Source organism: Bolinopsis microptera, chromosome 6 (assembly GCF_026151205.1).
Source record: "Bolinopsis microptera isolate Bmic1 chromosome 6, MBARI_Bmic_1.0, whole genome shotgun sequence".
NCBI lineage: Eukaryota > Metazoa > Ctenophora > Tentaculata > Lobata > Bolinopsidae > Bolinopsis > Bolinopsis microptera.
The window spans coordinates 20,109,804-20,136,052 of NC_087077.1; the positions used below are offsets into that span (position 1 = coordinate 20,109,804).

Genomic DNA, 26,249 nt, shown 5'->3' on the forward strand with positions numbered 1-26,249 from the left:
CCTATTATTAATCTCAATCTAAGGTAGTAACTATATCTACATTATCTAGGCAGCAGTGAAATGTACCCAATGGTACCAGGCAGTACTGTTACACTGGAGAGAGGAAAAGACGGAATGGTGGGGCTCACTATCGGGGGCGGGGCACCTTACTGTCCTTCTCTTTATGTAGTCCAGGTAATTTAGCAACATTAGTTAAACTAATGTGTACTTATAATTTCTTGCTGATAATCAGAGTAACTCTGACAAGTGACTAGAAGAAAATAACGTTATTACCAACTTCCGAACAAAACTATTATTCTCAAAAAAACGCCAACTATTCATTCACACTCATCTGTTAAATGAAACACTGTGGATATTTTTATAAACACCACACTCCCCCATGTTATTATAAACACCACACTCAGCTCCCCCAGATATTATAAACACCACACTCCCCAGGTATTATAAACACCACACTCCCCCAGGTATCATAAACACCACACTCCCCCAGGTATCATAAACACCACACTCCCCCAGGTATTATAAACACCACACTCCCTCAGGTATTATAAACACCACACTCCCCCAGGTATTATAAACCCCAGGTATTATAAACACCACATTCCCCCAGGTATTATAAACACCACACTCCCCCAGGTATTATAAACACCACACTCCCCCAAGTATAATAAACACCACGCTCCCCAAGGTATCATAAACACCACACTCCCCCAGGTATTATAAACACCACACTCCCTCAGGTATTATAAACACCACACTCCCCCAGGTATTATAAACACCACACTCCCCCAGGTATTATAAACACCACACTCCCCCAGGTATTATAAACACCACGCTCCCCCAGGTATTATAAACACCACACTCCCCCAGGTATTATAAACACCACAATCCCCCAGGTATCATAAACACCACACTCCCCAGGTATTATAAACACCACACTCCCCCAGGTATCATAAACACCACACTCCCCCAGGTATCATAAACACCACACTCCCCCAGGTATTATAAACACCACACTCCCCCAGGTATTATAAACACCACACTCCCCCAGGTATTATAAACACCACACTCCCCCAGGTATTATAAACACCACACTCCCCCAGGTAGTATAAACACCACACTCCCTCAGGTATTATAAACACCACACTCCCCCAGGTATTATAAACACCACACTCCCCCAGGTATTATAAACACCACACTCCCCCAGGTATTATAAACACCACACTCCCCCAGGTATTATAAACACCACACTCCCCCAGGTATTATAAACACCACACTCCCCCAGGTATTATAAACACCACGCTCCCCCAGGTATTATAAACACCACACTCCCCCAGGTATTATAAACACCACACTCCCCCAGGTATTATAAACACCACACTCCCCCAGGTATTATAAACACCACACTGCCCCCAGGTATTATAAACACCACGCTCCCCCAGGTATTATAAACACCACACTCCCTCAGGTATTATAAACACCACACTCCCCCAGGTATTATAAACACCACACTCCCCCAGGTATTATAAACACCACACTCCCCCAGGTATTATAAACACCACGCTCCCCCAGGTATTATAAACACCACACTCCCTCAGGTATTATAAACACCACACTCCCCCAGGTATTATAAACACCACACTCCCCCAGGTATTATAAACACCACACTCCCCCAGGTATTATAAACACCACATTCCCCCAGGTATTATAAACACCACATTCCCCCAGGTATTATAAACCCCAGGTATTATAATCACCACACTCTCCCAGGTATTATAAACACCACACTCCCCCAGGTATTATAAACACCACACTCCCCCAGGTATTATAAACACCACACTCCCCCAGGTATTATAAACACCACACTCCCCCAGGTATTATAAACACCACACTCCCCCAGGTATTATAAACACCATACTCCCACAGGTATTATAAACACCATACTCCCACAGGTATTATAAACACCACACTCCCCAGGTATTATAAACACCACACTCCCCCAGGTATTATAAACACCACACTCCCCCAGGTATTATAAACACCATACTCCCACAGGTATTATAAACACCATACTCCCCCAGGTATTATAAACACCACACTCCCCCAGGTATTATAAACACCACACTCCCCCAGGTATTATAAACACCACAATCCCCCAGGTATTATAAACACCACACTCCCCAGGTATTCGAGAACACCCCCGCCTGGAAAGAGGGAACATTAAAAGCTGGAGATGAGCTGATGGCTGTTAACACGAGAAGTCTCAAGGGGATGACGAAAGTGCAGGCTGCCAAGTTTATCCAGCGTATTGACGTTAGTTGAGTATTTCTGTAAAACTCTTCTTCCTCCTTGTTAATGATGTTTATAATCTTTACATCTTTATTATCTTTCTTTTTTTTCTTTAATAGTTTAATCTACAGACCGGCTAACGTGAACTAGCTTAGTGGATAAATCTGCCGTTTTCTGATAAAATCCGAAGTTTTCAAACAATTTAGTCACATTTTTGGCCCTGCTGGGAATATCACAGGTACTAATGAGGAGAAAGCGAGGATTATTAAGGAGTACTTTGAAGCTGAGTTCAACGACGCTGATGAGCCTACCCTTCCTGCCTTCCTTGACCCCCCATCTAGCCTTAACAGTCCCATCACCGTTGCAGAGATAGAGAGAGCCATCAGTAAACTCAAGTCTGGTAAAGCAGTGGGTATTGATAACGTTCCTGGTGAGGTCATGAAAGCCCTGAACAACCCCCTCCTTCATGAAGAGCTAGCTAAAGTGTTCAACGAGTCTTTCGAGAAAAACATTCACATTGAAGCAATAGGAGCAGGCATCCTCACACCACTGGCTAAGCCTGGTAAAACTCGTGGCCCAGTTAAGTCGATACGACCATTGACCCTGCTGAATGTTTCTAGAAAGATCCTGTCACTGATAGTGCTAAACAGAATAGAGAGAGCTGTGGACAACTTCACGGGACCGTTCCAAGCTGCCTACAAAGCTGGCAGGAGCTGTGCCGACCTAGTTTGGGCACAGAGCATGCTCATATCTGTAGTAATGAAGAAGGAGTTTGAATGGAACAAAGTGAGTATCGACATGTCAGCTGCCTTCAATACCATCCGCAGAGGTACAACAATCAGACTACTAGAAGCTGCAGGATGCTCCAGAGACGACCTGAGGCTTGTACAATACCTCATGGCTAACACCACTCTAGTAGTTAGAGTGTGTTCTACTGACTCAGAGATGTTCTCTTTCAACATAGGAGCCTCCCAAGGAGACAGCACAGCTGGTAAATTGTTTACCCTCAATCTAGCTGGAGCTGTAGTGCACATAAGAGCAGTCCTCCCCTCAAGACCCAACCCTCCGATAGCCGATTACCACATGCCTCTTGAGTCCGGCTATTCAGACGATGTAGAGGAGATTGGTGAAGATATGGAGGAGTTACAGGATATCTTTCAGATCTCCAAGAATATTCTCAGTGAATGGAGTCTCTTTGTCAATGACACAAAGACAAAGTTTACCAGAGTGTATTTAGAAGAAGTTGGTGCCTGTGACGAGTGGGGTAATGAACTAAGAGGAAAAGAGGAGTGGAGAAACGAGACGCTTCTTGGTACTAAGCTTGGATCAGAGCAGGATGTTACTAATAGAATAAATAAAGCTAACTCTGCCTTCTGGTCATTTGACAAGCTGTGGTGCCAGGGATCAGAGAGGAGTCAGATAACTGAGAAGAGAAAGATCAAACTCTACGACTCACTAGTAGTATCAGTGCTCCTGTACAACTGCTGCTGCTGGGCCGTACCTCAGCATGTTCTAGAGTCTGTAGATGTTGTTCAGAGGAAGCACCTCAAGCGCATCCTACACATCTATTGGCCTAGCTCAATATCTAACAAGGCCCTCTACGCTCGTACCCAGACCAGGCCCCTTTCCGAGAGAGTGGAAAAGGCACGGTGGACAATGCTAGGTCATGTTCTACGCAGCGACAACGACACGCCTGCCTACCAGTCTCTGTTATTTGCTACACTAGGATGTCAAACACTAAAGGGACGAGTGGGTAGACATAGGACTAATTTGTATGATATTATTGTGAAAAAGGACCTATTTAAGAGACAAATTTATTTGAAAAATGAAGATGATTTTACCAACTTAGTGAACTTAGCAAGAGATAGAGTAGGATGGAGGAGTTTATTTACTTTGAGACATATTGAACGAATGAGTCTTCGTAAGCGTAAATAGGCCAGCACTTTGCTGAGCCTCTTTAGGTGCTCTTTTGTTTATAGATGTTATTATATTTGGCCAATTACGGCATTTAAGGGGTCTCATTTGTCAGAAAATGGAGAAATAGTCTGGAAATGACAACTTGTGACATGTAGAAATTGTCCACAGTCCAGTGACATTGATATCTTACAATCTGTGAAACTTGAGCTGGAACATGATATCTGATAATCAGTACAGTTCCTATTATTCAGACAGACAAAACTCGGTTTTGTATTTGCCTTGTGACGTCAATTGTGACGTCAATCGCATGCTTGAGGAGGCGGGTAACTGTTAAATGCTTATTTTTCAGGGTGACGTAACATTTACGTACGCTAAATTAACAGTGGATACAAACCACTTCAAGGAGGCAAAGGGTCTTGATATGGGTGAGAATAAACATTTCGTATTACTCATAATATGTAGTATGTTTGTGTAATAATAATATGTTTTAAACAACCCTCTCCGGATAATATCTTGTTTCGGAAACTCGAACTACTGCACTCAGTATCTTAACTCGAACTACTTCACTCAGTATCTTAACTCGAACTACTGCACTCAGTATCTTAACTCGAACTACTGCACTCAGTATCTTAACTCGAACTACTTCATTCAGTATCTTAACTCGAACTACTGCACTCAGTATCTTAACTCGAACTACTGCACTCAGTATCTTAACTAGAACTACTGCACTCAGTATCTTAACTTGAACTACTTCACTCAGTATCTTAACTCGAACTACTGCACTCAGTATCTTAACTCGAACTACTGCACTCAGTATCTTAACTCGAACTACTGCACTCAGTATCTTAACTAGAACTACTGCACTCAGTATCTTAACTCGAACTACTTCATTCAGTATCTTAACTCGAACTACTGCACTCAGTATCTTAACTCGAACTACTGCACTCAGTATCTTAACTAGAACTACTGCACTCAGTATCTTAACTCGAACTACAGGGTGGCCCATAAGTGACTACCCACACGCAACCTCTTAATAACTCACGTAATTCGTCTCCAAATTGCACCACAATTTCAGAGATTATAGATATGGGTCAAACTTAGATTTCCTGAAAGTTTCGTAAGCCACGCCCAATTACAGTGGGCGTGGCGTGACACTCCCTCTTTTTCACTATTGTCTTCATAAAATGAGAACGCTTTAAGCTAAGAACTCACAATTTTTTGCACACATTTGGCTTGATAATTGAAAACTTTTCCAAAAGTTTCAAGTTCATTGGTAAAAATATGGCTGAGTTATGACCATTTTAAAATCCATCGGATATGTGATCCGAGCACTCAGTCAGTGATATTTGCACTCAATTAGTGATCTCGTCACCCAATCTGATCAAGAGTAAGGCGTGTATTAATGAGGTTCATTAGGCTTTGATTGGATACCGATGATGTCTTTGCTAGAAAGGAAAACACAAATTTTTAGGATAAATCAATAAATGAAATCAACTAATAAAAATTCCCACACAAAAACAATTCAATAATTTCAATTAAGATGTTCAAAGAATGTGTTGGCGAAATCTATCCTCGATTGGAAATCACGGTCCAAAAGTTTGTGTTTCTTTGTGATTCGGTAGGCCCGGTTAGAAAGGTCTTGCTTTAGGATTCGCTGAAGGGTTGTTCTGCTGAGGTCTAAGGCAGGAGCTCGTTTCCGGGTGCCAATCTTAGGTGTGTCCAACACGTCACCAACAACCATCGTGATGTTTTCTACAGTCCTCGCAGTTCGTCTTCTGCCGACTCTTCGCCGATCGTGTGCAGAAAACGTAAACTTGATCTTGTGATGAATGTCAAAGCAGCTTTTCCGGCAAGGGGGTGGTCGGTTGAATTTCATCTGAAATTGTCGTTTAATCTGAGGGTAGAACTCCCCATTTTCTTTCTTCAGGTAGACAAACAATCGTTGTTCTGCAGTAAAGGGAGGATAGTGAACCATTTTTATTGATTGTAAGGAACCTGTGACTAGCAGGGCTAACAAGCCCTGAAATGGTGACACCACCATAAATTCGTGTGATAGCGTTTTAGGTGCTGTCAGCTGTATAGGCCGGCCCATAAGCAGGCTGCAACCAATCAAGCGGTGCATGTGAGCCAAACAGGCCATTAACCAAGTGACCGATCACGTATCCGATGAGTTTTGAAATGGTCATAACTTAGCCATATTTTAACCAATGAACCAAGGTTTTCAATTATCAAGCCAAATGTGTGCGAAAAATTTTGAGTTCTTAGCTTAAAGCGTTCTCATTTTATGAAGACAATAGTGAAAAAGAGGGAGTGTCACGCCACGCCCACTGTAATTGGGCGTGGCTTACGAAACTTTCAGGAAATCTAAGTTTGACCCATATCTATAATCTCTGAAATTTTGGTGCAATTTGGAGACGAATTACGTGAGTTATTAAGAGGTTGCTTGTGGGTAGTCACTTATGGGCCACCACTTCAAGGAGGCAAAGGGTCTTGATATGGGTGAGAATAAACATTTCGTATTACTCATAATATGTAGTATGTTTGTGTAATAATAATATGTTTTAAACAACCCCCTCCAGATAATATCTTGTTTCTGAAACTCGAACTACTGCACTCAGTATCTTAACTCGAACTACTGCACTCAGTATCTTAACTCGAACTACTGCACTCAGTATCTTAACTCGAACTACTGCACTCAGTATCTTAACTCGAACTACTTCACTCAGTATCTTAACTCGAACTACTGCACTCAGTATCTTAACTCGAACTACTGCACTCAGTATCTTAACTAGAACTACTGCACTCAGTATCTTAACTTGAACTACTTCACTCAGTATCTTAACTCGAACTACTGCACTCAGTATCTTAACTCGAACTACTGCACTCAGTATCTTAACTCGAACTACTGCACTCAGTATCTTAACTAGAACTACTGCACTCAGTATCTTAACTCGAACTACTTCATTCAGTATCTTAACTCGAACTACTGCACTCAGTATCTTAACTCGAACTACTGCACTCAGTATCTTAACTAGAACTACTGCACTCAGTATCTTAACTCGAACTACTTCACTCAGTATCTTAACACCCTATTTTTACTTTACTTTAAAACCTGCAAACCATGTTCTCCGGACACAATGCGAGTTTGAAACATTATACCCTGATTCCTGCAATGCAGCCTACAGTTCGAGCATGGTGGTTGAGTTTGAACGGAGCTGTAAATTAGCTTATATTATCATGCAGTGCTTAGTCTACTGGTTCTTACGTTTCTTATCATGTTGAAATCTAGGATTAATGCTCTTAGCGGGCGCTTTTCTTAAGTTCAGTGGGATTATTTGAGCTACATATAAAGGGATATAAACAATCAGGTTCAGATCTAATCTAACAAGTGTCACATCAGCTATTTTCCACCCGATGTGAATATTGTTTAGAGATACCAGTGAAATTTAATCAAATCACTGAACCGTCTGATTACTCCTCATCTTGAATCTTTTGTTGTCTGTTAACCACGGCCACTGTACCACCAACCATACCACCAACCGTACCACCAACCATACCACCAATATTCAATACTCGTACTGATGTAACCATGGCAACCATATTCAATACTCGTACTGATCTTATACCACCTAAACGCAGTAATATCTGATCATATTTCGTTCTGAAAATCTGATAATTATTTCAGTAATGAAGAAAGTAAAACACAAGTGTATTGAAAGAATGTCTAGTGGTACGGCTGATAAACTGGGCCTAACACGGGCTGTGCTGTGCAACGGTAAGTTTTAATGTCTAGTGTAAATTTGTTTATTAAAGCTACTTGTAAGTATATAAAGCCTACAGATAAGGAGTGTTACATAATAATATGATACCAGTAGTATTGATAATAATTGCGAATTTCGGCTTTTGTTTTGTCACGTTCCTTTCTTATCATTGACACTTTCCTTTCAGATGACCTCCTATATAGAAGTACTGATTAACATTCCTTTCAGATGACCTCGCTAAGAAATTAGAAGAATTCGAGAGAAATGCTAAGTTTTACAAGGGTGGGTTAAAACATTTAAAGATTCTTAAATAATATCAAGTCACTCAACGAATCCAATAAATCTACAAGATTAAATGAATTTTTATGCAAGAAACGGTTTTAACAGACAACTACATTAATAAATGAATTAGTTGATTTGTCTGCTCAATATTTACACTACCATTTGACAGAACTAATGATACACATGACCGACTATATGAAACTATTTGATTTTGACGAGGAACATGCAGACCTCTGCATGTAACCATGGTAACATGCAGACCTCTGCAGTCCTTACAAAGGTACTAAACATACCATTTAAAATGACAATATAAGGTCAATGACCTTATTAGGAGGTCAATGACCTTATTAGGAGGTCAATGACCTTATTAGGAGGTCAATGACCTTATATGGTCAATGATTTTATCTGAGAAACTGAACTTTCCCTTCTTCTTAGAGATGATTGTCAGGTCCCATTATCTTCTCCTGGATTTCAATGCAGTGTGTGGAGTTTACAAAGGTAACTTTATACTTATTTCAACAGAATATTATACTTTACACACACTTTAACCATCGGCTCATGGAATTCCTATTTTAAGATAATATGTGGAGTATGATAAAATGTTATCATTGTCAAATTCAGGAAAACGTCATGGGTATTCCTAAAATTTGTAGAATTCGGTTTACATCCAAAAATGTTCTTTAATCTTTATCATGCTTTTTTCTTAAATTCTTTATCACAGTATCGCACCGAATCACACCTGCACTCTAATATTTATAACTTATTACATAATTTATGCACTGTATTACTTACAATAATCACATAATTTATGCTACCGGAATACCCAAATTATCACGTATTGACTCAGCAAGACAAATGTTGATGCTATGCTATAGTGATAAGAACCATTACGCTCAACTATGCTAGTCTATTAAATCTAGTCTATTTATAGACTAGATTTAATAGACTAGCATGTCTTTATAAAGACATAAACATTACACTCACCTAGTTCATGTAAACTACCTCCTGTAAGGGGTTGTGCCCCACCCCCCTCTAACCATCATGTAAACTACCTCCTACGTAAGGGGTTGTGCCCCACCCCCTCTAACCATCATGTAAACTACCTCCTGTAAGGGGTTGTACCCCACCCCCTCTAACCATCATGTAAACTACCTCCTGTAAGGGGTTGTACCCCACCCCCCACTAACCATCCTGTAAACTACCTCCTGTAAGGGGTTGTACCCCACCCCCCTCTAACCATCATGTAAACTACCTCCTGTAAGGGGTTGTGCCCCACCCCCTCTAACCCCCCCTCTAACCCCCCCTCTAACCCCCCCTCTAACCCCCCCTCTAACCCCCCTCTAACCCCCCCCTCTAACCCCCCCTCTAACCCCCCCTCTAACCCCCCCTCTAACCCCCCTCTAACCCCCCTCTAACCCCACCTCTAACCCCCCTCTCTAACCCCCCCTCTAACCCCCCTCTAACCCCCCTCTCTAACCCCCCCTCTAACCCCCCCTCTAACCCCCCCTCTAACCCCCCTCTAACCCCCCTCTAACCCCCCTCTCTAACCCCCCCTCTAACCCCCCTCTAACCCCCCTCTAACCCCCCTCTCTCCAGGAATGGGTGACCTGTTCTCACAAATAGCAGTACGTGAGAAGTGCGCTGCTAACCCCCCCTCTAACCCCCCCTCTAACCCCCCTCTAACCCCCCTCTAACCCCCCTCTAACCCCACCTCTAACCCCCCTCTCTAACCCCCCCTCTAACCCCCCCTCTAACCCCCCCCCTCTAACCCCCCCTCTAACCCCCCTCTAACCCCCCTCTAACCCCCCCTCTAACCCCCCCTCTAACCCCCCTCTAACCCCCCCTCTAACCCCCCCTCTAACCCCCCTCTAACCCCCCCTCTAACCCCCCTCTAACCCCCCCTCTAACCCCCCCTCTAACCCCCCCTCTAACCCCCCCTCTAACCCCCCCACTAACCCCCCCCCCTCTAACCCCCCTCTAACCCCCCTCTCTCCAGGAATGGGTGACCTGTTCTCACAGATAGCAGTACGTGAGAAGTGCGCTGCTAACCCCCCCTCTAACCCCCCCTCTAACCCCCCTCTAACCCCCCTCTAACCCCCCTCTAACCCCACCTCTAACCCCCCTCTCTAACCCCCCCTCTAACCCCCCCTCTAACCCCCCCCTCTAACCCCCCTCTAACCCCCCCTCTAACCCCCCCTCTAACCCCCCTCTAACCCCCCCTCTAACCCCCCCTCTAACCCCCCTCTAACCCCCCCTCTAACCCCCCTCTAACCCCCCCTCTAACCCCCCCTCTAACCCCCCCACTAACCCCCCCCCCCCTCTAACCCCCCCTCTAACCCCCCTCTAACCCCCCCTCTAACCCCCCCTCTAACCCCCCTCTAACCCCCCCTCTAACCCCCCTCTAACCCCCCCTCTAACCCCCTCTCTAACCCCCCCTCTAACCCCCCCTCTAACCCCCCTCTAACCCCCCTCTAACCCCCCCTCTAACCCCCCCTCTAACCCCCCCTCTAACCCCCCTCTAACCCCCCCTCTAACCCCCCCTCTAACCCCCCTCTAACCCCCCCTCTAACCCCCCCCCTCTAACCCCCCCTCTAACCCCCCCTCTAACCCCCCCTCTAACCCCCCCTCTAACCCCCCCTCTAACCCCCCTCTAACCCCCCTCTAACCCCCCTCTAACCCCACCTCTAACCCCCCTCTCTAACCCCCCCTCTAACCCCCCCTCTAACCCCCCCCTCTAACCCCCCCTCTAACCCCCCTCTAACCCCCCTCTAACCCCCCCTCTAACCCCCCCTCTAACCCCCCTCTAACCCCCCCTCTAACCCCCTCTCTAACCCCCCCTCTAACCCCCCCTCTAACCCCCCTCTAACCCCCCTCTAACCCCCCCTCTAACCCCCCCTCTAACCCCCCCTCTAACCCCCCTCTAACCCCCCCTCTAACCCCCCCTCTAACCCCCCTCTAACCCCCCCTCTAACCCCCCCCCTCTAACCCCCCCCCTCTAACCCCCCCTCTAACCCCCCCTCTAACCCCCCCTCTAACCCCCCCTCTAACCCCCCTCTAACCCCCCTCTAACCCCCCTCTAACCCCACCTCTAACCCCCCTCTCTAACCCCCCCTCTAACCCCCCCTCTAACCCCCCCCCTCTAACCCCCCCTCTAACCCCCCTCTAACCCCCCTCTAACCCCCCCTCTAACCCCCCCTCTAACCCCCCCTCTAACCCCCCTCTAACCCCCCCTCTAACCCCCCCCTCTAACCCCCCTCTAACCCCCCCTCTAACCCCCCTCTAACCCCCCCTCTAACCCCCCCTCTAACCCCCCCACTAACCCCCCCCCCCTCTAACCCCCCCCCTCTAACCCCCCTCTCTCCAGGAATGGGTGACCTGTTCTCACAGATTGCAGTACGTGAGAAGTGTGCTGCTAACGAAGCGTTTACTATTTTCGCAGACACACACAGAAACTACCACAAGGCTGGCTCTGAGTTCCAGAAGAAAGCTGCACCTGTACGTACATTGTACATTGTTCATTGTACATTATACATTATACATTATACATTGTTCAGTAAACTTTAGTGTGTTCCAAAGGGGGTTTCGATTGCTTCTGGCAGTTTTGATGGTTCTCAAGGATAGTTCTTCAACCAAAAACAAAGTTTTAATAATTTTAAAAAAAAATTGTATGACCTGAAATAATTATCCAGAAAACAGCAGAATAGTCAGATCTGCACAAAAAGCACACTAACCAGCTCCCTCCCGTCAGATAATGAACAAGTTAGGAACTTATCTTCACAAAGCAGTACCTGACATGAGACTGACTATTAAGAAGTACGCAAACGCAAAGTTTGAGTATCTTGCTTACTGTCTCAAGATAAAGGAGATGGATGATGAGGAGTACACTTTCAACGTTAGTATTATTTTGACAGTGAAATTCCTCAGGCGCCTCAAAAGAGGTTTTAAATAGTATAGTTTAGAACAGAAAAGTACCCTGATTTCCAGAATCATCATTATGTAAATTTGCTGACTTTGTTAAAAAACTGTTTATTCCAGTCGTTAGACGACCCTCTGTAAGGGGTTGTACCCCACCCCCCTCTAACCCCCCTTTAACCCCCCAGTCATTAGACGACCCGCTACCCCGTGTAGAGGAAGGTAACTACGAGTACAACCCCCTGTAAACTACCCCCTGTAAGGGGTTGTACCCCACCCCCCTCTAACCCCCCTTTAACCCCCCAGTCATTAGACGACCCGCTACCCCGTGTAGAGGAAGGTAACTACGAGTACAACCCCCTGTAAACTACCCCCTGTAAGGGGTTGTACCCCACCCCCCTCTAACCCCCCTTTAACCCCCCAGTCATTAGACGACCCGCTACCCCGTGTAGAGGAAGGTAACTACGAGTACAGAGTTGTACTCCGGTGTCGCGCGCAAGCTCGCGCGTACTTCCTCCAACTCCGCAGCGACGTCAGAGTCAAACTTCAGCTCCTTAACTCAAAGCACGGTTAGTAACACTATCTCCCACGGTACAAACATAGTTTGTTAGATTTTACAATTAGGCATCTTAATGTACTATTTAATCGCTCCTATTTTGTTGAATGTTAATAAACTGGTAGTGTTACCATGGTTACTATGTATAGTTACCATGGTTACTATACACTATCTCCCGCAGTACAAGACCTGACAGTGCAGCTAGAACAGTGGACTAAAGTACAACTAGCTTATTACGAGGAGGCTGCTGCTATCTCCGACAAGGCTAACGTCTTCCCAATAGACATAGACCTGAGCACTGTAGTGGACGCTCAATAAACATCCTGACTATAGCCAACTGTTTGTTAGACTTATTGTAAGAAGTACGGGGTCATGTTTATAAGATACGAATTAAAATATAGGTCATGTTTATAGAAATGATTCTGTTTACAGAAGACGACTCACGAGAAATTTCTTGTACTGTGAGAGGTGAGCGTTATTTGTAACGTGACGTCACACCACGTGATATGACGTCACACCACGTGACATGTCGTCACACCACGTGACATGACGTCACACCACGTGATATGACGTCACACCACGTGCTATGACGTCACACCACATGTAGTTTAAGTAGAATAATTAGCGACGTTTGTTGATATCTTAGGCATGGTTTGTTTATAATTTAGATTTAGTTGTTGATTTATTAAAGTGATATTGCATGCCTTGGCGCATGGGAATTTAATCTTGAATTTAATCTAGATTCTAGACAGTAGATTAGTTATATTATTGCATTGTTATTTAATTTTTAATTTTCTCTTAAGAAATTTATCGATAAGTTGTGATTCTATACCCATTTCTGAGTTAAATTAATTAAATCTTAAATTATCTCTGACAATTTGAATTTTGAATTTTACTTTGTTTTGAGGGCCGGTCCCATTTTAATCAATATGATTACTAAATGAGTTTGGATCTTGACAGTGAATTTATTTTAAATCCTTAATTTATCTTTAATTTATTGGTTTGAATGCTCGATTAGCGTAATAATGTGATTAATTGCTATTTATCTATCTATTTAACGTAATAAAAATTTGCATTTTAAAGTTGAAAGTTCCTTTGCTGGCTAAAGAGAAAACTTGTAAAGATATATTGATATTACCTGCTAATTCTTTTTGCGTAGCTATTTAATTAACTTCTGACTGATTAAGTCATACGAGAACTGTGAATGTACCAGTAGATAACACCATGGTAAACATATAGTAACGTGATGCCCATATAAGGTCAACACACGAGTTTGAGTTGCAGAATAATATTCAGTACTATTATCATTATATATAGTGGATTTCACTGTTTAATTTGTTGTTTACACTCTATCTGTTTGAAATGAACTGCAGTGTTTTAATCCTCCGTTTTATTCGAAATTGAACAAAAAACCAAGTAAGACACTCTGTTACAGAAACTAAAAGACTGATTTAATGACAAGATAATATTAATAATTAGCAAGTACTACCTAATTAATTATGTTTATCATTAGCAAGTACTGCCTATATACTACTATACTATATAGCTATATAGATTACTTGAAATTATCTCTACATCAATACAAGGAAGGAAGGAAGATGAGACGACTAGTAGATAACAGCATGGTAAACATATAGTAACGTGATGCCCATATAAGGTAAAAATACGAGTTTGAGATAACAGGGCCTGTAGATAACAGGGTCTGTAGATAACAGGGCCTGTATATAACAGGGTCTGTAGATGAGAACTCAAGAAGAAGTAGAGAAAGCAGCAAGAGATGAGATCTCCAGAAAGAGAGCTGAGCTACTGAGAATACAACAGGAACTTAATAGGAAACTAAAACATGCTGACAGACGGAAAAACAAACGCAAGAAAGTTAACAAAGAGGAAAATAAGGAGGAAAATAAGGAGGAGTACAGTGAACAGAAGGTTCGTGATTTTCAGAAGCAGTGTAATTTACCAGTTATTATTTATTATTGTTGGTTAACAGTTTCTATTCATTCTTAGCTATTTGTTTAGAGCAATTTTACGGTCGAAAGTTTGAGTCTGTTTAATTGATACGATAATGAGGAACAGAGAAACAAAGATCCTAGGTAGTATAGACGTGGTTAAATGTTTGATTGTTTAGTTGTATTGTTTAGTTGTATTGGTCCCGTCTTTATATGATTTGTTTCCGTTGTACTGTAAGACCCTATTTGACATATTTCTAATTTCAGCTGAAGCCGCTCCCGCATTACAAACTACCCTTCCTCTTGAAACCTCCTACAAAGATGGTCTGTAACCATCAGTACAAACTGAACAACAATAATCAAACCGGGCAGAATAAAGATAATACTGTATTAGTGTCTGCTAAGTTTATCTACAGAGGACACGTGACGTCACCCCCACACGTGACGTCACCCCCACACGTGACGTCATCAGAACACGTGACGTCATCAGAACACGTGACGTCACCCCCACACGTGACGTCATCAGAACACGTGACGTCACCTCCACAATATGAACCAGTACACACACCTTCACACATCTTGATACTTACTGAGTGTAACATTAACCTTGTTGAGATCAACACGTGGCGTGTAAACACGTGGGATATCTCCCCCGCTCTAAGCTCATATACAGATTATATCTTGTTGTTTGGAGACCTCTTACTTGGTATTGATAAAAACAGTAGTAAGATAGTAAATATAAAGACATCTAACCTAGTGTACGAGTGTAAGAAGATAGAAACATATTGCTACACATCAGACAGGATATTCCTCTCCATTACATCAGACACCCCCGCTCCCTTATATGGGCATCACGTGACTACTCCTCATCACGTGACTACTCCTCATCACGTGACTACTCCTCATCACGTGACTACTCCTCATCACGTGACTACTCCTCATCACGTGACTACTCCTCATCACGTGACTACTCCTCATCACGTGACTACTCCTCATCACGTGACTACTCCTCATCACGTGACTACTCCTCATCACGTGACTACTCCTCATCACGTGACTACTCCTCATCACGTGACTACTCCTCATCACGTGACTACTCCTCATCACGTGACTACCCCTCATCACGTGACTACTCCTCATCACGTGACTACTCCTCATCACGTGACTACTCCTCATCACGTGACTACTCCTCATCACGTGACTACTCCTCATCACGTGACTACTCCTCATCACGTGACTACTCCTCATCACGTGACTACTCCTCATCACGTGACTACTCCTCATCACGTGACTACTCCTCATCACGTGACTACTCCTCATCACGTGACTACTCCTCATCACGTGACTACTCCTCATCACGTGACTACTCCTCATCACGTGACTACTCCTCATCACGTGACTACTCCTCATCACGTGACTACTCCTCATCACGTGACTACTCCTCATCACGTGACTACTCCTCATCACGTGACTACTCCTCATCACGTGACTACTCCTCATCACGTGACTACTCCTCATCACGTGACTACTCCTCATCACGTGACTACTCCTCATCACGTGACTACTCCTCATCACGTGACTACTCCTCATCACGTGACTACTCCTCATCACGTGACTACTCCTCATCACGTGACTACTCCTCATCACGTGACTACTCCTCATCACGTGACTACTCCTCATCACGTGACTACTCCTCATCACGTGACTACTCCTCATCACGTGACTACTCCTCATCACGTGACTACTCCTCATCACGTGACTACTCCTCATCACGTGACTACTCCTCATCACGTGACTACTCCTCATCACGTGACTACTCCTCATCACGTGACTACTCCTCATCACGTGACTACCCCTCATCACGTGACTACTCCTCATCACGTGACTACTCCTCATCACGTGACTACTCCTCATCACGTGACTACTCCTCATCACGTGACTACTCCTCATCACGTGACTACTCCTCCCACCTTCCTTATCCAGACCCTGGTGTATGATCCTCTCTCTGGCACCCTCACTAAACTCAGCCAGTTCCCCACCCCTCACTTGATAGTATCTCTCAGACACATGTCTGATAGACTAGTAGGTACTTCAGCTGGTAATGTGTATATCTGGACACTGCAGGGTGAGTTGTGTGGTGAGTTAGCGTTACCAGGGTTACCAGGGTTACCAGGGTTACCAGGATCAGAAGGTTTGGTGTGTAGAGCAGCTAGGTTCTATAACTCTCATACCTTCCTGGCTATTAGCTGCGGGAGTGTGTTATATTCGCTAGTTCTCAACCCTAGCATGGACGATCAGAGGCTGGTTAGCGAGGTTGAAACACAAGGAAATGTTTTTATGTGCGGTTTTTATTCTGTTTTCTCTGAAAAAGGGAGTTTGTGTATGTATAACATGGTGACAGAGAGTTTGTCTGCTAAATTGGAGACCCCTGAAATGAAGGTTCTAGATGTTTGTACGGATTATCCCATATTCCTATTCCATTCTGGGGACGCTGTGTTGTTGTGTCATTTTAACATTCCAGATACACAGTGATATGAGTGCAGGAAATTTGATGAGTTGGCTGACGTTATTAGCTTTATAAGCGTACACTTTTGGTAATAGTCAATGTTACCTGTTTGTTATGTTTTGGGTTTTTAATATTTCAAATTGACACGAAGATGATACGAGCATAATAAAATTATTTGCTTTTTCATAAATAAAACATAATTGTATGACGTATTTTTATCTTGTAAACTTGTTTGTTATTTAATTAATTCCAGATAAATTGTTATGGTTTTGCTACAAAGTAGTGTGTTATTATTTCTATCAGATTTTTATTCATGTGGCTACAGTAGTCAGCAAAATCTTCTGATGCTATTTTTAAGGAAAAATTCCCTAGAAAATATTTATTATTCATTTTTTCGATATTTAAAAAAAAAGTTAATATCTCTCTTACTCTCTACCTAATTTGTAAGTCATTGCCAAACCTATATCTATCAAAACTACAAGTTGCAGATTCATAAAGAGGGACTTTAAATTTGCAGATTTGAGCTAATGTGTCTATCTCAACCTCAAACTATACTAGAGACTCAAACTATACTAGAGACATTATAATATTAGGTTTCAACTTACAAGCAAGATGCACAAATACAAATATCCTGAATTACCTATATTGAGGCTAGGCTCAAACTATACTATATATAATATATATATATAATATATATATTGTTAGTCAGCCACAACTGTCAGTAAAACAACGCCTTGACTTCAAATGTCGGTAAAATATACCTTAACAGTCATCCTCAAATTATTTGTTATATAGTAGTGTTGAAAGTATTAAAAATTAAAAATACTACTTACTTACTTGATTAGGTCTCCTCAATCATTCGAGTGGCCTGCACCAATGAACTCCCGTTTGTGACGTATCATCTCCCTCCAAAGTTTTCGGTCACTAGCCATCTCGCTCGCTCCTTCTAGGTCTATGTCAGTGTTTCCTGTAAACGATGCAGCATCTTCCAGCAAACATTTCCTCCAGTTCTTTCTTGGACGGCCCCTAGATCTTCTCCCATGGGCAGGGGTCCAGTTAAGCAGGTACTTAGAAAGCCTAGTGTCTGGCATTCTGGTGACATGGCCAAACCAACGCAGGCGGTTTGCTCCTATGTACGTCTCTACTGGATTTATCTTTGCACGCTCCAGCACTTCAGTGTTTCTAACCCGATCGAGCCATCTTATCCTAAGTATTCTCCTCAAGCAACGCTGATGGAACACCTCAAAGCGATGTAGCTGCTTTTTGGTTGTGTTCCAAACCTCACTACCATATAACAATATTGTCAAAACCGCTGCCTTATAAATCCTGATCTTTGTATAAGACTGGATGTTGCGGTTTTTCCATATATTACTCAGTTGATTGAAGGCTCCGGAAGCTTTCTGAATCCTAGCTGACAGCTCACGGTCGATAGTACCGTCGCTGGAAATAATTGTACCTAAGTACGTAAAGTCACTAACTTGCTGCACTGGCGTGTCTTCAACAGTGATGTTCACTGTGGCTTCTTTCGTGTATGGCCGTTGAGAGGTTGCTTTACCAATGACCATAGCCTCAGTCTTTTTACCATTGATTCTAAGACCTCCCTGGGCACCATACATACACAAAAGGTCAGTTGTTTCTTGAAGACCTTCCTCGCTGTTATCCAGTACAGCCATGTCATCTGCATAATCTGTATCTAACACAGTGATATCATCAACGAGCGGACTGATAGATCTTTGAAGAACCGCTCCGTGGGACACCACTTTGTTGCTTTCTGTTCTCTCAGCAGCCACATTGAGAGATACATTAAAAAGTGGGGGACCCTGAATGTCTCCTTGGCCACTGCCTGAACTTACTTCAAACCATTCTGATAGTTCACCATTGTGTCTAACAGCACTAACAGTTCCATTAAAGAATGCCTGTATTATTCGAATGTATTTACATGGCAGGCCATAATGACTGAAAGCTTTCCAAATATAATTCCTGTCGATGGAATCAAAAGCTGCCTTGAAGTCCACAAAATTTACATACAGGGGGAGATTATATTCAATGCAGTTATGTATAATAGTGCGGAGTGAATAAATCTGATCAATGCATGATCTGTTCTTTCTAAACCCACACTGATTGTCTCGTAGCAGTGTTGAAAGTATTAAAACTTAAAAATATATAATATTAATATTAAACATGTTTTGTAAGCTATTGTATGTTGTCATGTTGAGTTACTGTGAGTAATTGTATAGATAACTTTATCTAGGATGGCCCAGCGGTACAGGGGACAATAGAAGGTCAATAGGATGATATATGGGTGAAAGCTCCAAACGAAAACAACCCAAAACCTGGGAAATAGTAATCAGTGGAACTTGGCCAAAACAGTTTGTGGAGAAACTAAGAGAACGAAACAACAGAGAGACAGCCCCCTATGAGGACATCTTTAATAGCTGTAAGTAGTTTTAGTTAATCTATCACGTGATAAGGTGAGTGGTTATAAACGCATCGTATGATTCATAATGTCAGCCCCATTACTGCCATTAGGAAAAATTGGATTCCCGCCATGGGAATATCATTGTTCTAAAATGCAGTAGATAAAATGTACCATAATATATATTTTACGTAATGTAATAACATAATATGATAAAATTATATATCACATAATATATATAATATATATTTAACATTTCTACAGTCGCGTCGCTGTACAGTACACTAGAGCAGTACAGAGGAAAGATAAAGAAGTTAGACTATGAGAATCTCAGGAGACAGGAGGATATTAAGAGTATTATAAACGATCCTGGCAAGAAACTCACAGAAAATGACAAGAACTTTCTATCTCTTCAGCAGGTGGGCAGGCAGTGATTTTAAATTAAAATTTAGATATTAAAGTATCAATTAACAGTATTATTTAACAACTACTTAGCTTAGTAGATATACTATAGTATTACTACTTCAACTACATAGCTTTATTAGGCAAGATATTGTAGATTAGGGAATGTGCCTCTAATTGTGTGTATAATTGCTTTGAGATGATTAAGTGGAGGCTAGAAGGAGACTGAGCTAATAACTATGTAAATAACCATATTTGTCAGGAGAATATTCAGCTAATAAGACAGCATGAGAACACGCAGAGAGAGATGCTGAGAATGGCTATGAAGGTTAAGGATGTGGGCAGTAAAGAGACTCAGATCATTAACTTGGATGGGAAGTGCTTCCGTCTAGAGCAGGAAAATGGTACTCCTCTTCATCATTATTTTCAAATTCATTGTTTAATTGAGAATGACTTCTTCAATCATCCCTCACTGCCCATATAATCCATTCCGCTACAAATATGGAAATTATATTAACTACAATGTTTTCAGGTGTGCTGAGAGACGAGTTTACAACTCTGCAACTAATGTGTAGAAAACTAGAGGAGGACAACAAGAATCTACTGATGGAGAACCAGCACATGCTGGAGAAAATACTTCTCCACAAAAAGGAGGAGGCGGATGTAGTGAACATGCACAACGACACAATGAAAAAGTTAGTATGGTTTTACAATATCACCTTAACAAGGCATTTATCACGTGTTTTTACTAATACTGAACAAACCATCCAATTAATTACTGATTGGAAACATTTTACATAACTTGTCCCTGTTAAGTTCTACATAATATATTATCCAGGGCTCAGGCCCTAAATTTATAGCATGATTTTCAACACCCTCTTTAGTTAGTTCAACTCACTCTTTCACTCAGGTTAAAAGAGCACCAGATGTTCTACGAATTAGAAAGTGCAAGAAAAGAAGATAACAACTCGCCCGAACAATCGTATGTAACATGTTATATGATATATCATTGGGGTCTGCATGTAAAGGTGTTCACTCCTTATATGGGTATCACGTGTTCACTCCTTATATGGGTATCACGTGTTCACTCCGCCATTCTTTTTATTACATGTCGGCACTTTCTCTGAAAATAGTTGTTATTTCAGTTTGTTAAGTGTTAATCACACGACTAACCTTTCTCAAGTTGATATTTTATCGCTTCCCCGCAGCCGGTAGGCCTTTCTGTCACAGTTATATAAAACGTTTGTATCAATAGTGTCAGGATGATTTAGTGATTCTAATAAAACAATGGAATGCTGAAAATCTGCTCATCAACTTTATCACAACCACAAAGATGCCATCTCACACCTCATATAAAACATCCTTAAGATCATAAGGTTTGGAATAAGGAGCCTAATGTAAACATGTGTTTAGTTTGGGTGGAATATCGAATAGTGGTGCCGGGGGGCGTGCTGGACTATTCTCTCGTTTATTCCGCAAATCTGAGTCTGAGAGCGAGGACCACGAATCAAGGCACAGTTCGTAAGTTACCTGTTATCAAGCTGTGTCTCATTGAACCACACGTGCTGTGACGTCATCACACGTGCTGTGACGTCACCACACGTGCTGTGACGTCATCACACGTGCTGTGACCTGTTATTCAGCTGTGTCTCATTGAACCTGGGTTATTCTTTAGTTGATTAGGCATGGTCTATTAACCTAAACATATTACATACCTACCTTTACCTAGAGTCTGGTATGACCCATTTTCCTTTATCCAGTAGGCAGCATGTGTTTGTGATTTTAGTGTACTGATTCTAATACTTTTTGTTGTAACGGACATTGTGCCTTCTTCGCTGATTGCAGTGCGTGTGGGCGATGGAAAGATGATGGTTTATTTTGAATAGTGAAAAATATTCTAGTTATTGATTGGTTGTTACAAAGTTGCAAAGTATTCATTACTAAATGTTTATTATCAGTGTTTCATCACGCTGCAGACTCTACTCTGGACCTGCTATCATACCAAGCCAAGTTACCAACAAAGTGGTGGGATATATTATCATTTTATTGTTTTTACAATTTTTTCCATTTCACCCTTTTGAAAAAAGGCAATAGTGAAAGGTTACGAATGGACGTTTTTTTTGCAGAAAAACGTGGATTTTGGAGATTGCTGTAGGTGGGTCTGAACATGTCGTGGGTACTTCCGTATGTTACCATGCAACGAAAAAGTTGCGCGCGCGAGGATTGCTTGCGGAGATGTGATGTATAGATAGCCTGTGATCTATGAATGCGCGGCGCGACTGTGTTTTAATGTATAGTATACGATGTAATGTATAATATTAGGTTATAAGCCCGATTTGTACGTGGCACGCGTAGTGTATTGATGTGTACACGAGTATAGTTTACCTTTGCTTACAATCTAAATTCTTTGCTTTACAAGTTAACTTTACGTTCTTTGGCAATTGAACTGAATTTCGAGTGTTTCCTGTACTTAATGCACAATTTATCAATATTATTATCATGAAGATTGAAGTGAGCTGATTGGAGCTTATACTTAAATTTATAGTAAATGTGGAATGGAAATCTAGCGTCCGCCAAAACGAAACAACGGGCGCAATTCTTGTTCATTTCCAATCAGATTAATATTATAGTTTTAATCTTACTGGAAAATCATTACACATTTTCAGGAGCAACATTCGAGCGAGTTATACTCGTTAGCCTTCAGTTATCAAGGGACCATGTTTGCTACCGGAGGTGCAGATAAATGTGTCAAGTTATGGAGATCCAGTAATCGTTAGTTATAATTATTTTACAGTTTTAAGAGGGCTTCCAACTGATACTTTTAGAGCAGGTGCACATCATAGGCTATAAATTTTAGTTCTAAGACTTTCTCCACTTCCGGCTGTACGATTGCTAAATAATTGTTTATTTCAGTGCCAAATGTTGATAGTATCAGCACCTTGACTGGGTGCAATGCTGGAGTTATGAGTATTGACATTGACGAACGGGTTAGTGAGATATGGATTTGACTGTTAACAGTATAAACTAGCAGCCAGCCTTGCGTACTTCTGATTGCCACTATCTGACACACTGACAAATGTTGTCTGCGTAGCGCGCGCTGCCAAAGTAGTATTTAAATTTTCATGGCAAGTAGTTAGGTTACGCGTGTTTATTCTGCGCACGGTGCGCGCCACCGATACAAATTGAAATTTATCTCTTAATGTACACGTATTTACTCGCTGCTAATAGATTAATTTCTCGATCCAATTCCTAACTAAAACAATCACTTTAAATCGACTATTTCTGAAACTACTGGTAGAAAATTTTAGCTCAGAACCAGAATTCCTGGTTTGAAACCTCCTGGCCTCACAGGACCTTGAGATGAAACTATTCCATCCAGGATCAATACGTGGTGGCAGGATCAAACGACTCAGCAGTTAGAATGTGGCAAGTGGCTGGTGGGCAAATCCGCTCCACTTTCATGGGACACGACAACAAGATTTACTGCGTCAAATTCTACAGCCACTCTCAGAAAATAGTGTCTGGAAGTCATGATAGGACCCTGAGGTTGTGGGACGTCAGAACTAACAAAAGTAAGATTTAGTCTGATCACGTGTTCTCCTTATATGGGCATCACGTGTTGATTGTATTGTATATCATACCTACAAGTTCACCACCAAATTCCATTGCTTAGAAATCACTTAAACCTGCTACATAATTACTGTCCTCTTCAGATGTACGGACGATATTTGCTCGGTCAAGTTGTCACGATCTCGCTGTGCTTAGTGAACAAGGGTAAGTGAGTGGTGCACCCCCCCCCCCCCCCCCCCCCCCGGTGTTAACTCAATGTAAAACTTACTTATGTAACACTTAACAAAATATCCATTTTTAGGGGGCTCTGTTCCGTAGCTCACCTTGCTACGGCACGCGATGCCCATATAAGGAGAACACGTGATTGCTGCTTTCAATTACTTTACTTAATTTACTTGTCCACTGAGTTAGACAGCACCTTATTAAACAGATTAACTATTTGTGGACGACATATTTTGATAAATCAAGGTGCAATTCTAGCCAGTATTAGGTTAGGTTTATAATTTATTGTTAAGTATTATAGTATTGTATTTGGTATGTCCACGAAGACACGAAATTTAAACTTAAATGTAACTTAATTCAGTACGGACATTGTGAGTGGTCACTTCGACAAACGCTTGAGGTTCTGGGATGAGAGACAGGACACATCTTCCTTTGAAATGCTCCTAGACGGTCGGATAACAAGCCTGGACCTGAGCGGATGTGGAAAGTACCTCGCATGTAGTTGCAAGGTATAAAATAGTCTTATCATAGAAAATATCACTACAATATAAGAACTTCATTTTATCTAAATATAGTTGACATTATATATTATATTATATATTTTTCGTCATTAAACGATTTCTGTCCCCTTCAGGACGCGTCCACGATAAAGTTCATAGACCTCAAACTAAGACAAGCGATAGCGACCTTCACAGCAGATGGGCTAAGAATGGGGGAACACACACGCTGTTCCTTCAGCCCAGACGGACAGTACATAGCATGTGGTTCTACAGACGGCAACATATTCGTCTGGAACACGCGCACTCTTAAGAGAGAGGAGGTCCCTAAAATGCACAGCTCAGCGGTTCCGGTTGTTAAGTGGCACCCCATGGGTCAAGCCTTTATCAGTCTGGAGAAGAGCAAGAAGTTCTACGTGTGGTCAGATCTGTCATGATGACACGTGATGCCCATATAAGGAGAACACGTGATCTGTCATGATGAACACGTGATGCCCATATAAGGAGAACGCGTGATCTGTCATCATGATGTCACGTGATGCCCATATAAGGAGAACGCGTGATCTGTCATCATGAACACGTGATGCTCCTCAGATATTTTTGCCTCCCTGATAGTTAGATATCTGGCCTCGTCAGCAGAGAAGCAATGTTACACACTTTTACCATTTGTTGTCATGGTTCCATCATTCATTCGAACCTCCTTTTTTAGCGGGTGCGGCGATGCACTAATGGATGTTTAGGCAGGGTTTTGTACAAAAGGTTTTCTACCGGTATATTCAGAGATTGAAAATAGAGTTGTATTCCAGCTCATTCATGTTATGATTTATGGCAACCTATGTAAATTGAGCTACGTAATTTGTATAATTTTCGTGTCCATCTAGATTCTAGACCTTGTGTGTATAATTACTCAATAAACAGTAGGTGAGTAGGAGTGAAACTGAAATGAATATTTGACTTTGTATTACCTTATATGGTAGTATTACTATGGTAACACTACCATATATGGTAGTATTACTATGGTAACACTACCATATCAGGTAATGTTACTTTGTATTGGTAGCACTTTATGGTGATTTTATGATTAGTACTGTCTAATGTTTCGAGTTCTAAAATAGCATAACATTGTAGTTATGATACTTTGTGATCTGCTAATTTGTTATCGTACCATGTTGACGTTGTTATGATCCGAGTATTTCTGAGTCCCCTTTAAAATGTTCACTTCCAAGATAGCAAGAATTTTGACCTCAATAAAATGACGGAAATGTTATCTAGGTATGTTTGATACGTGGTAATATGAACATCGCCAAATGAGTTGGCATACAATACCGGAATCGTTGACGTAAATGTTGTAAATTACCGCATGAAATGTGGCTGTATGCCATCAGGAGTTTCACTCATAACCATTATATATCAGCTGAATACTGACAATATGTTCTTTGCATAATGCTGCGCGTTCAGCCCCAGCAACAACCAGAGTCACGAGGCTCATTCTCCAGCTGGCTCACTGCCAAACAGTTGGCGATTGTGTAATGGCTCTATATAATATTGAGGAGGCCATCACGCACTTATAGTACGCTCCCCCGCCCACAGGGCCTCTGTGGTCACGTGATCTGTGGCTAATGACACGACTGGTTTTGTCTAGTCTTCCTGCATAATCTATGTATAATTCAAGTATTCTGGCCATAATGATCGTATGCTTTGCATTTAAAAGCTATAAGCGGGCCTTTAACATCCCTACAATACATCAGTAATGAATGAGGGTTGGGCCGAGAGCTATAAAGCTATTAGTATTAGTTAATAACTACACCGTTGTCGTATTATAACGAACATTTCGGACGACGATTAACACATGTTTATTGAAAGCTTCTACAAGTTAAATCATCGTATCTCTTATATGTTTTTAACCCAACTCCACTCAGAACATTTCGGAGCTTTTTCTAAACAATTTTCTTCGAATTGTAGGATCCTAA

The 26,249-nt window shown here is 42.0% G+C and overlaps 2 protein-coding genes across 4 annotated transcripts in view; both read left to right on the forward strand.

Moving 5' to 3' along the window:
• The window catches only part of LOC134817622 (autophagy-related protein 16-like), a 101,718-nt gene extending 76,258 nt beyond the window's left edge, over window positions 1-25,460 (forward strand). Inside the window, exons 2-14 of one of the 3 annotated variants that reach the window (XM_063826857.1) lie at window positions 19,422-19,609; window positions 19,853-20,007; window positions 20,253-20,394; window positions 20,523-20,685; window positions 20,901-20,972; window positions 21,136-21,201; window positions 21,949-22,015; window positions 22,657-22,762; window positions 22,904-22,977; window positions 23,370-23,562; window positions 23,704-23,764; window positions 24,144-24,291; window positions 24,417-25,460. In XM_063826857.1, coding sequence (XP_063682927.1) covers window positions 19,471-19,609; window positions 19,853-20,007; window positions 20,253-20,394; window positions 20,523-20,685; window positions 20,901-20,972; window positions 21,136-21,201; window positions 21,949-22,015; window positions 22,657-22,762; window positions 22,904-22,977; window positions 23,370-23,562; window positions 23,704-23,764; window positions 24,144-24,291; window positions 24,417-24,716 — 1,686 coding nt within the window. In that variant the 5' untranslated portion in view covers window positions 19,422-19,470 and the 3' untranslated portion in view covers window positions 24,717-25,460. Of the gene's footprint in view, window positions 1-19,421; window positions 19,610-19,852; window positions 20,008-20,252; window positions 20,395-20,522; window positions 20,686-20,900; window positions 20,973-21,135; window positions 21,202-21,403; window positions 21,512-21,948; window positions 22,016-22,656; window positions 22,763-22,903; window positions 22,978-23,369; window positions 23,563-23,703; window positions 23,765-24,143; window positions 24,292-24,416 lie in introns of all 3 variants that reach the window. The other 2 variants (XM_063826856.1, XM_063826858.1) reach the window with 2 other exon arrangements.
• LOC134816417 (PRKCA-binding protein-like) lies at window positions 40-14,096 on the forward strand. Its single transcript, XM_063825253.1, has 10 exons — window positions 40-174; window positions 2,185-2,313; window positions 4,556-4,631; window positions 7,892-7,981; window positions 8,196-8,249; window positions 8,685-8,747; window positions 11,614-11,744; window positions 11,998-12,141; window positions 12,586-12,730; window positions 12,899-14,096. Exons 1-10 carry the CDS (start codon window positions 61-63, stop codon window positions 13,033-13,035), a joined length of 1,083 nt encoding a protein of 360 aa, XP_063681323.1. The 5' UTR covers window positions 40-60; the 3' UTR covers window positions 13,036-14,096.
• Window positions 25,461-26,249: the final 789 nt, after the last annotated feature.

What these genes read in the sequence shown, in the direction of transcription:
- LOC134816417 (XM_063825253.1), top strand. Translation starts at nt 61, where the DNA reads ATGTACCCAATGGTACCAGGCAGTACTGTTACACTGGAGAGAGGAAAA. An exon ending in AGTGTGTGGAGTTTACAAAG is followed by an intron (nt 8,748 to 11,613) that starts GTAACTTTATAC and finishes CCCTCTCTCCAG; the next exon opens with GAATGGGTGACCTGTTCTCA. An exon ending in TCCAGAAGAAAGCTGCACCT is followed by an intron (nt 11,745 to 11,997) that starts GTACGTACATTG and finishes CCCTCCCGTCAG; the next exon opens with ATAATGAACAAGTTAGGAAC.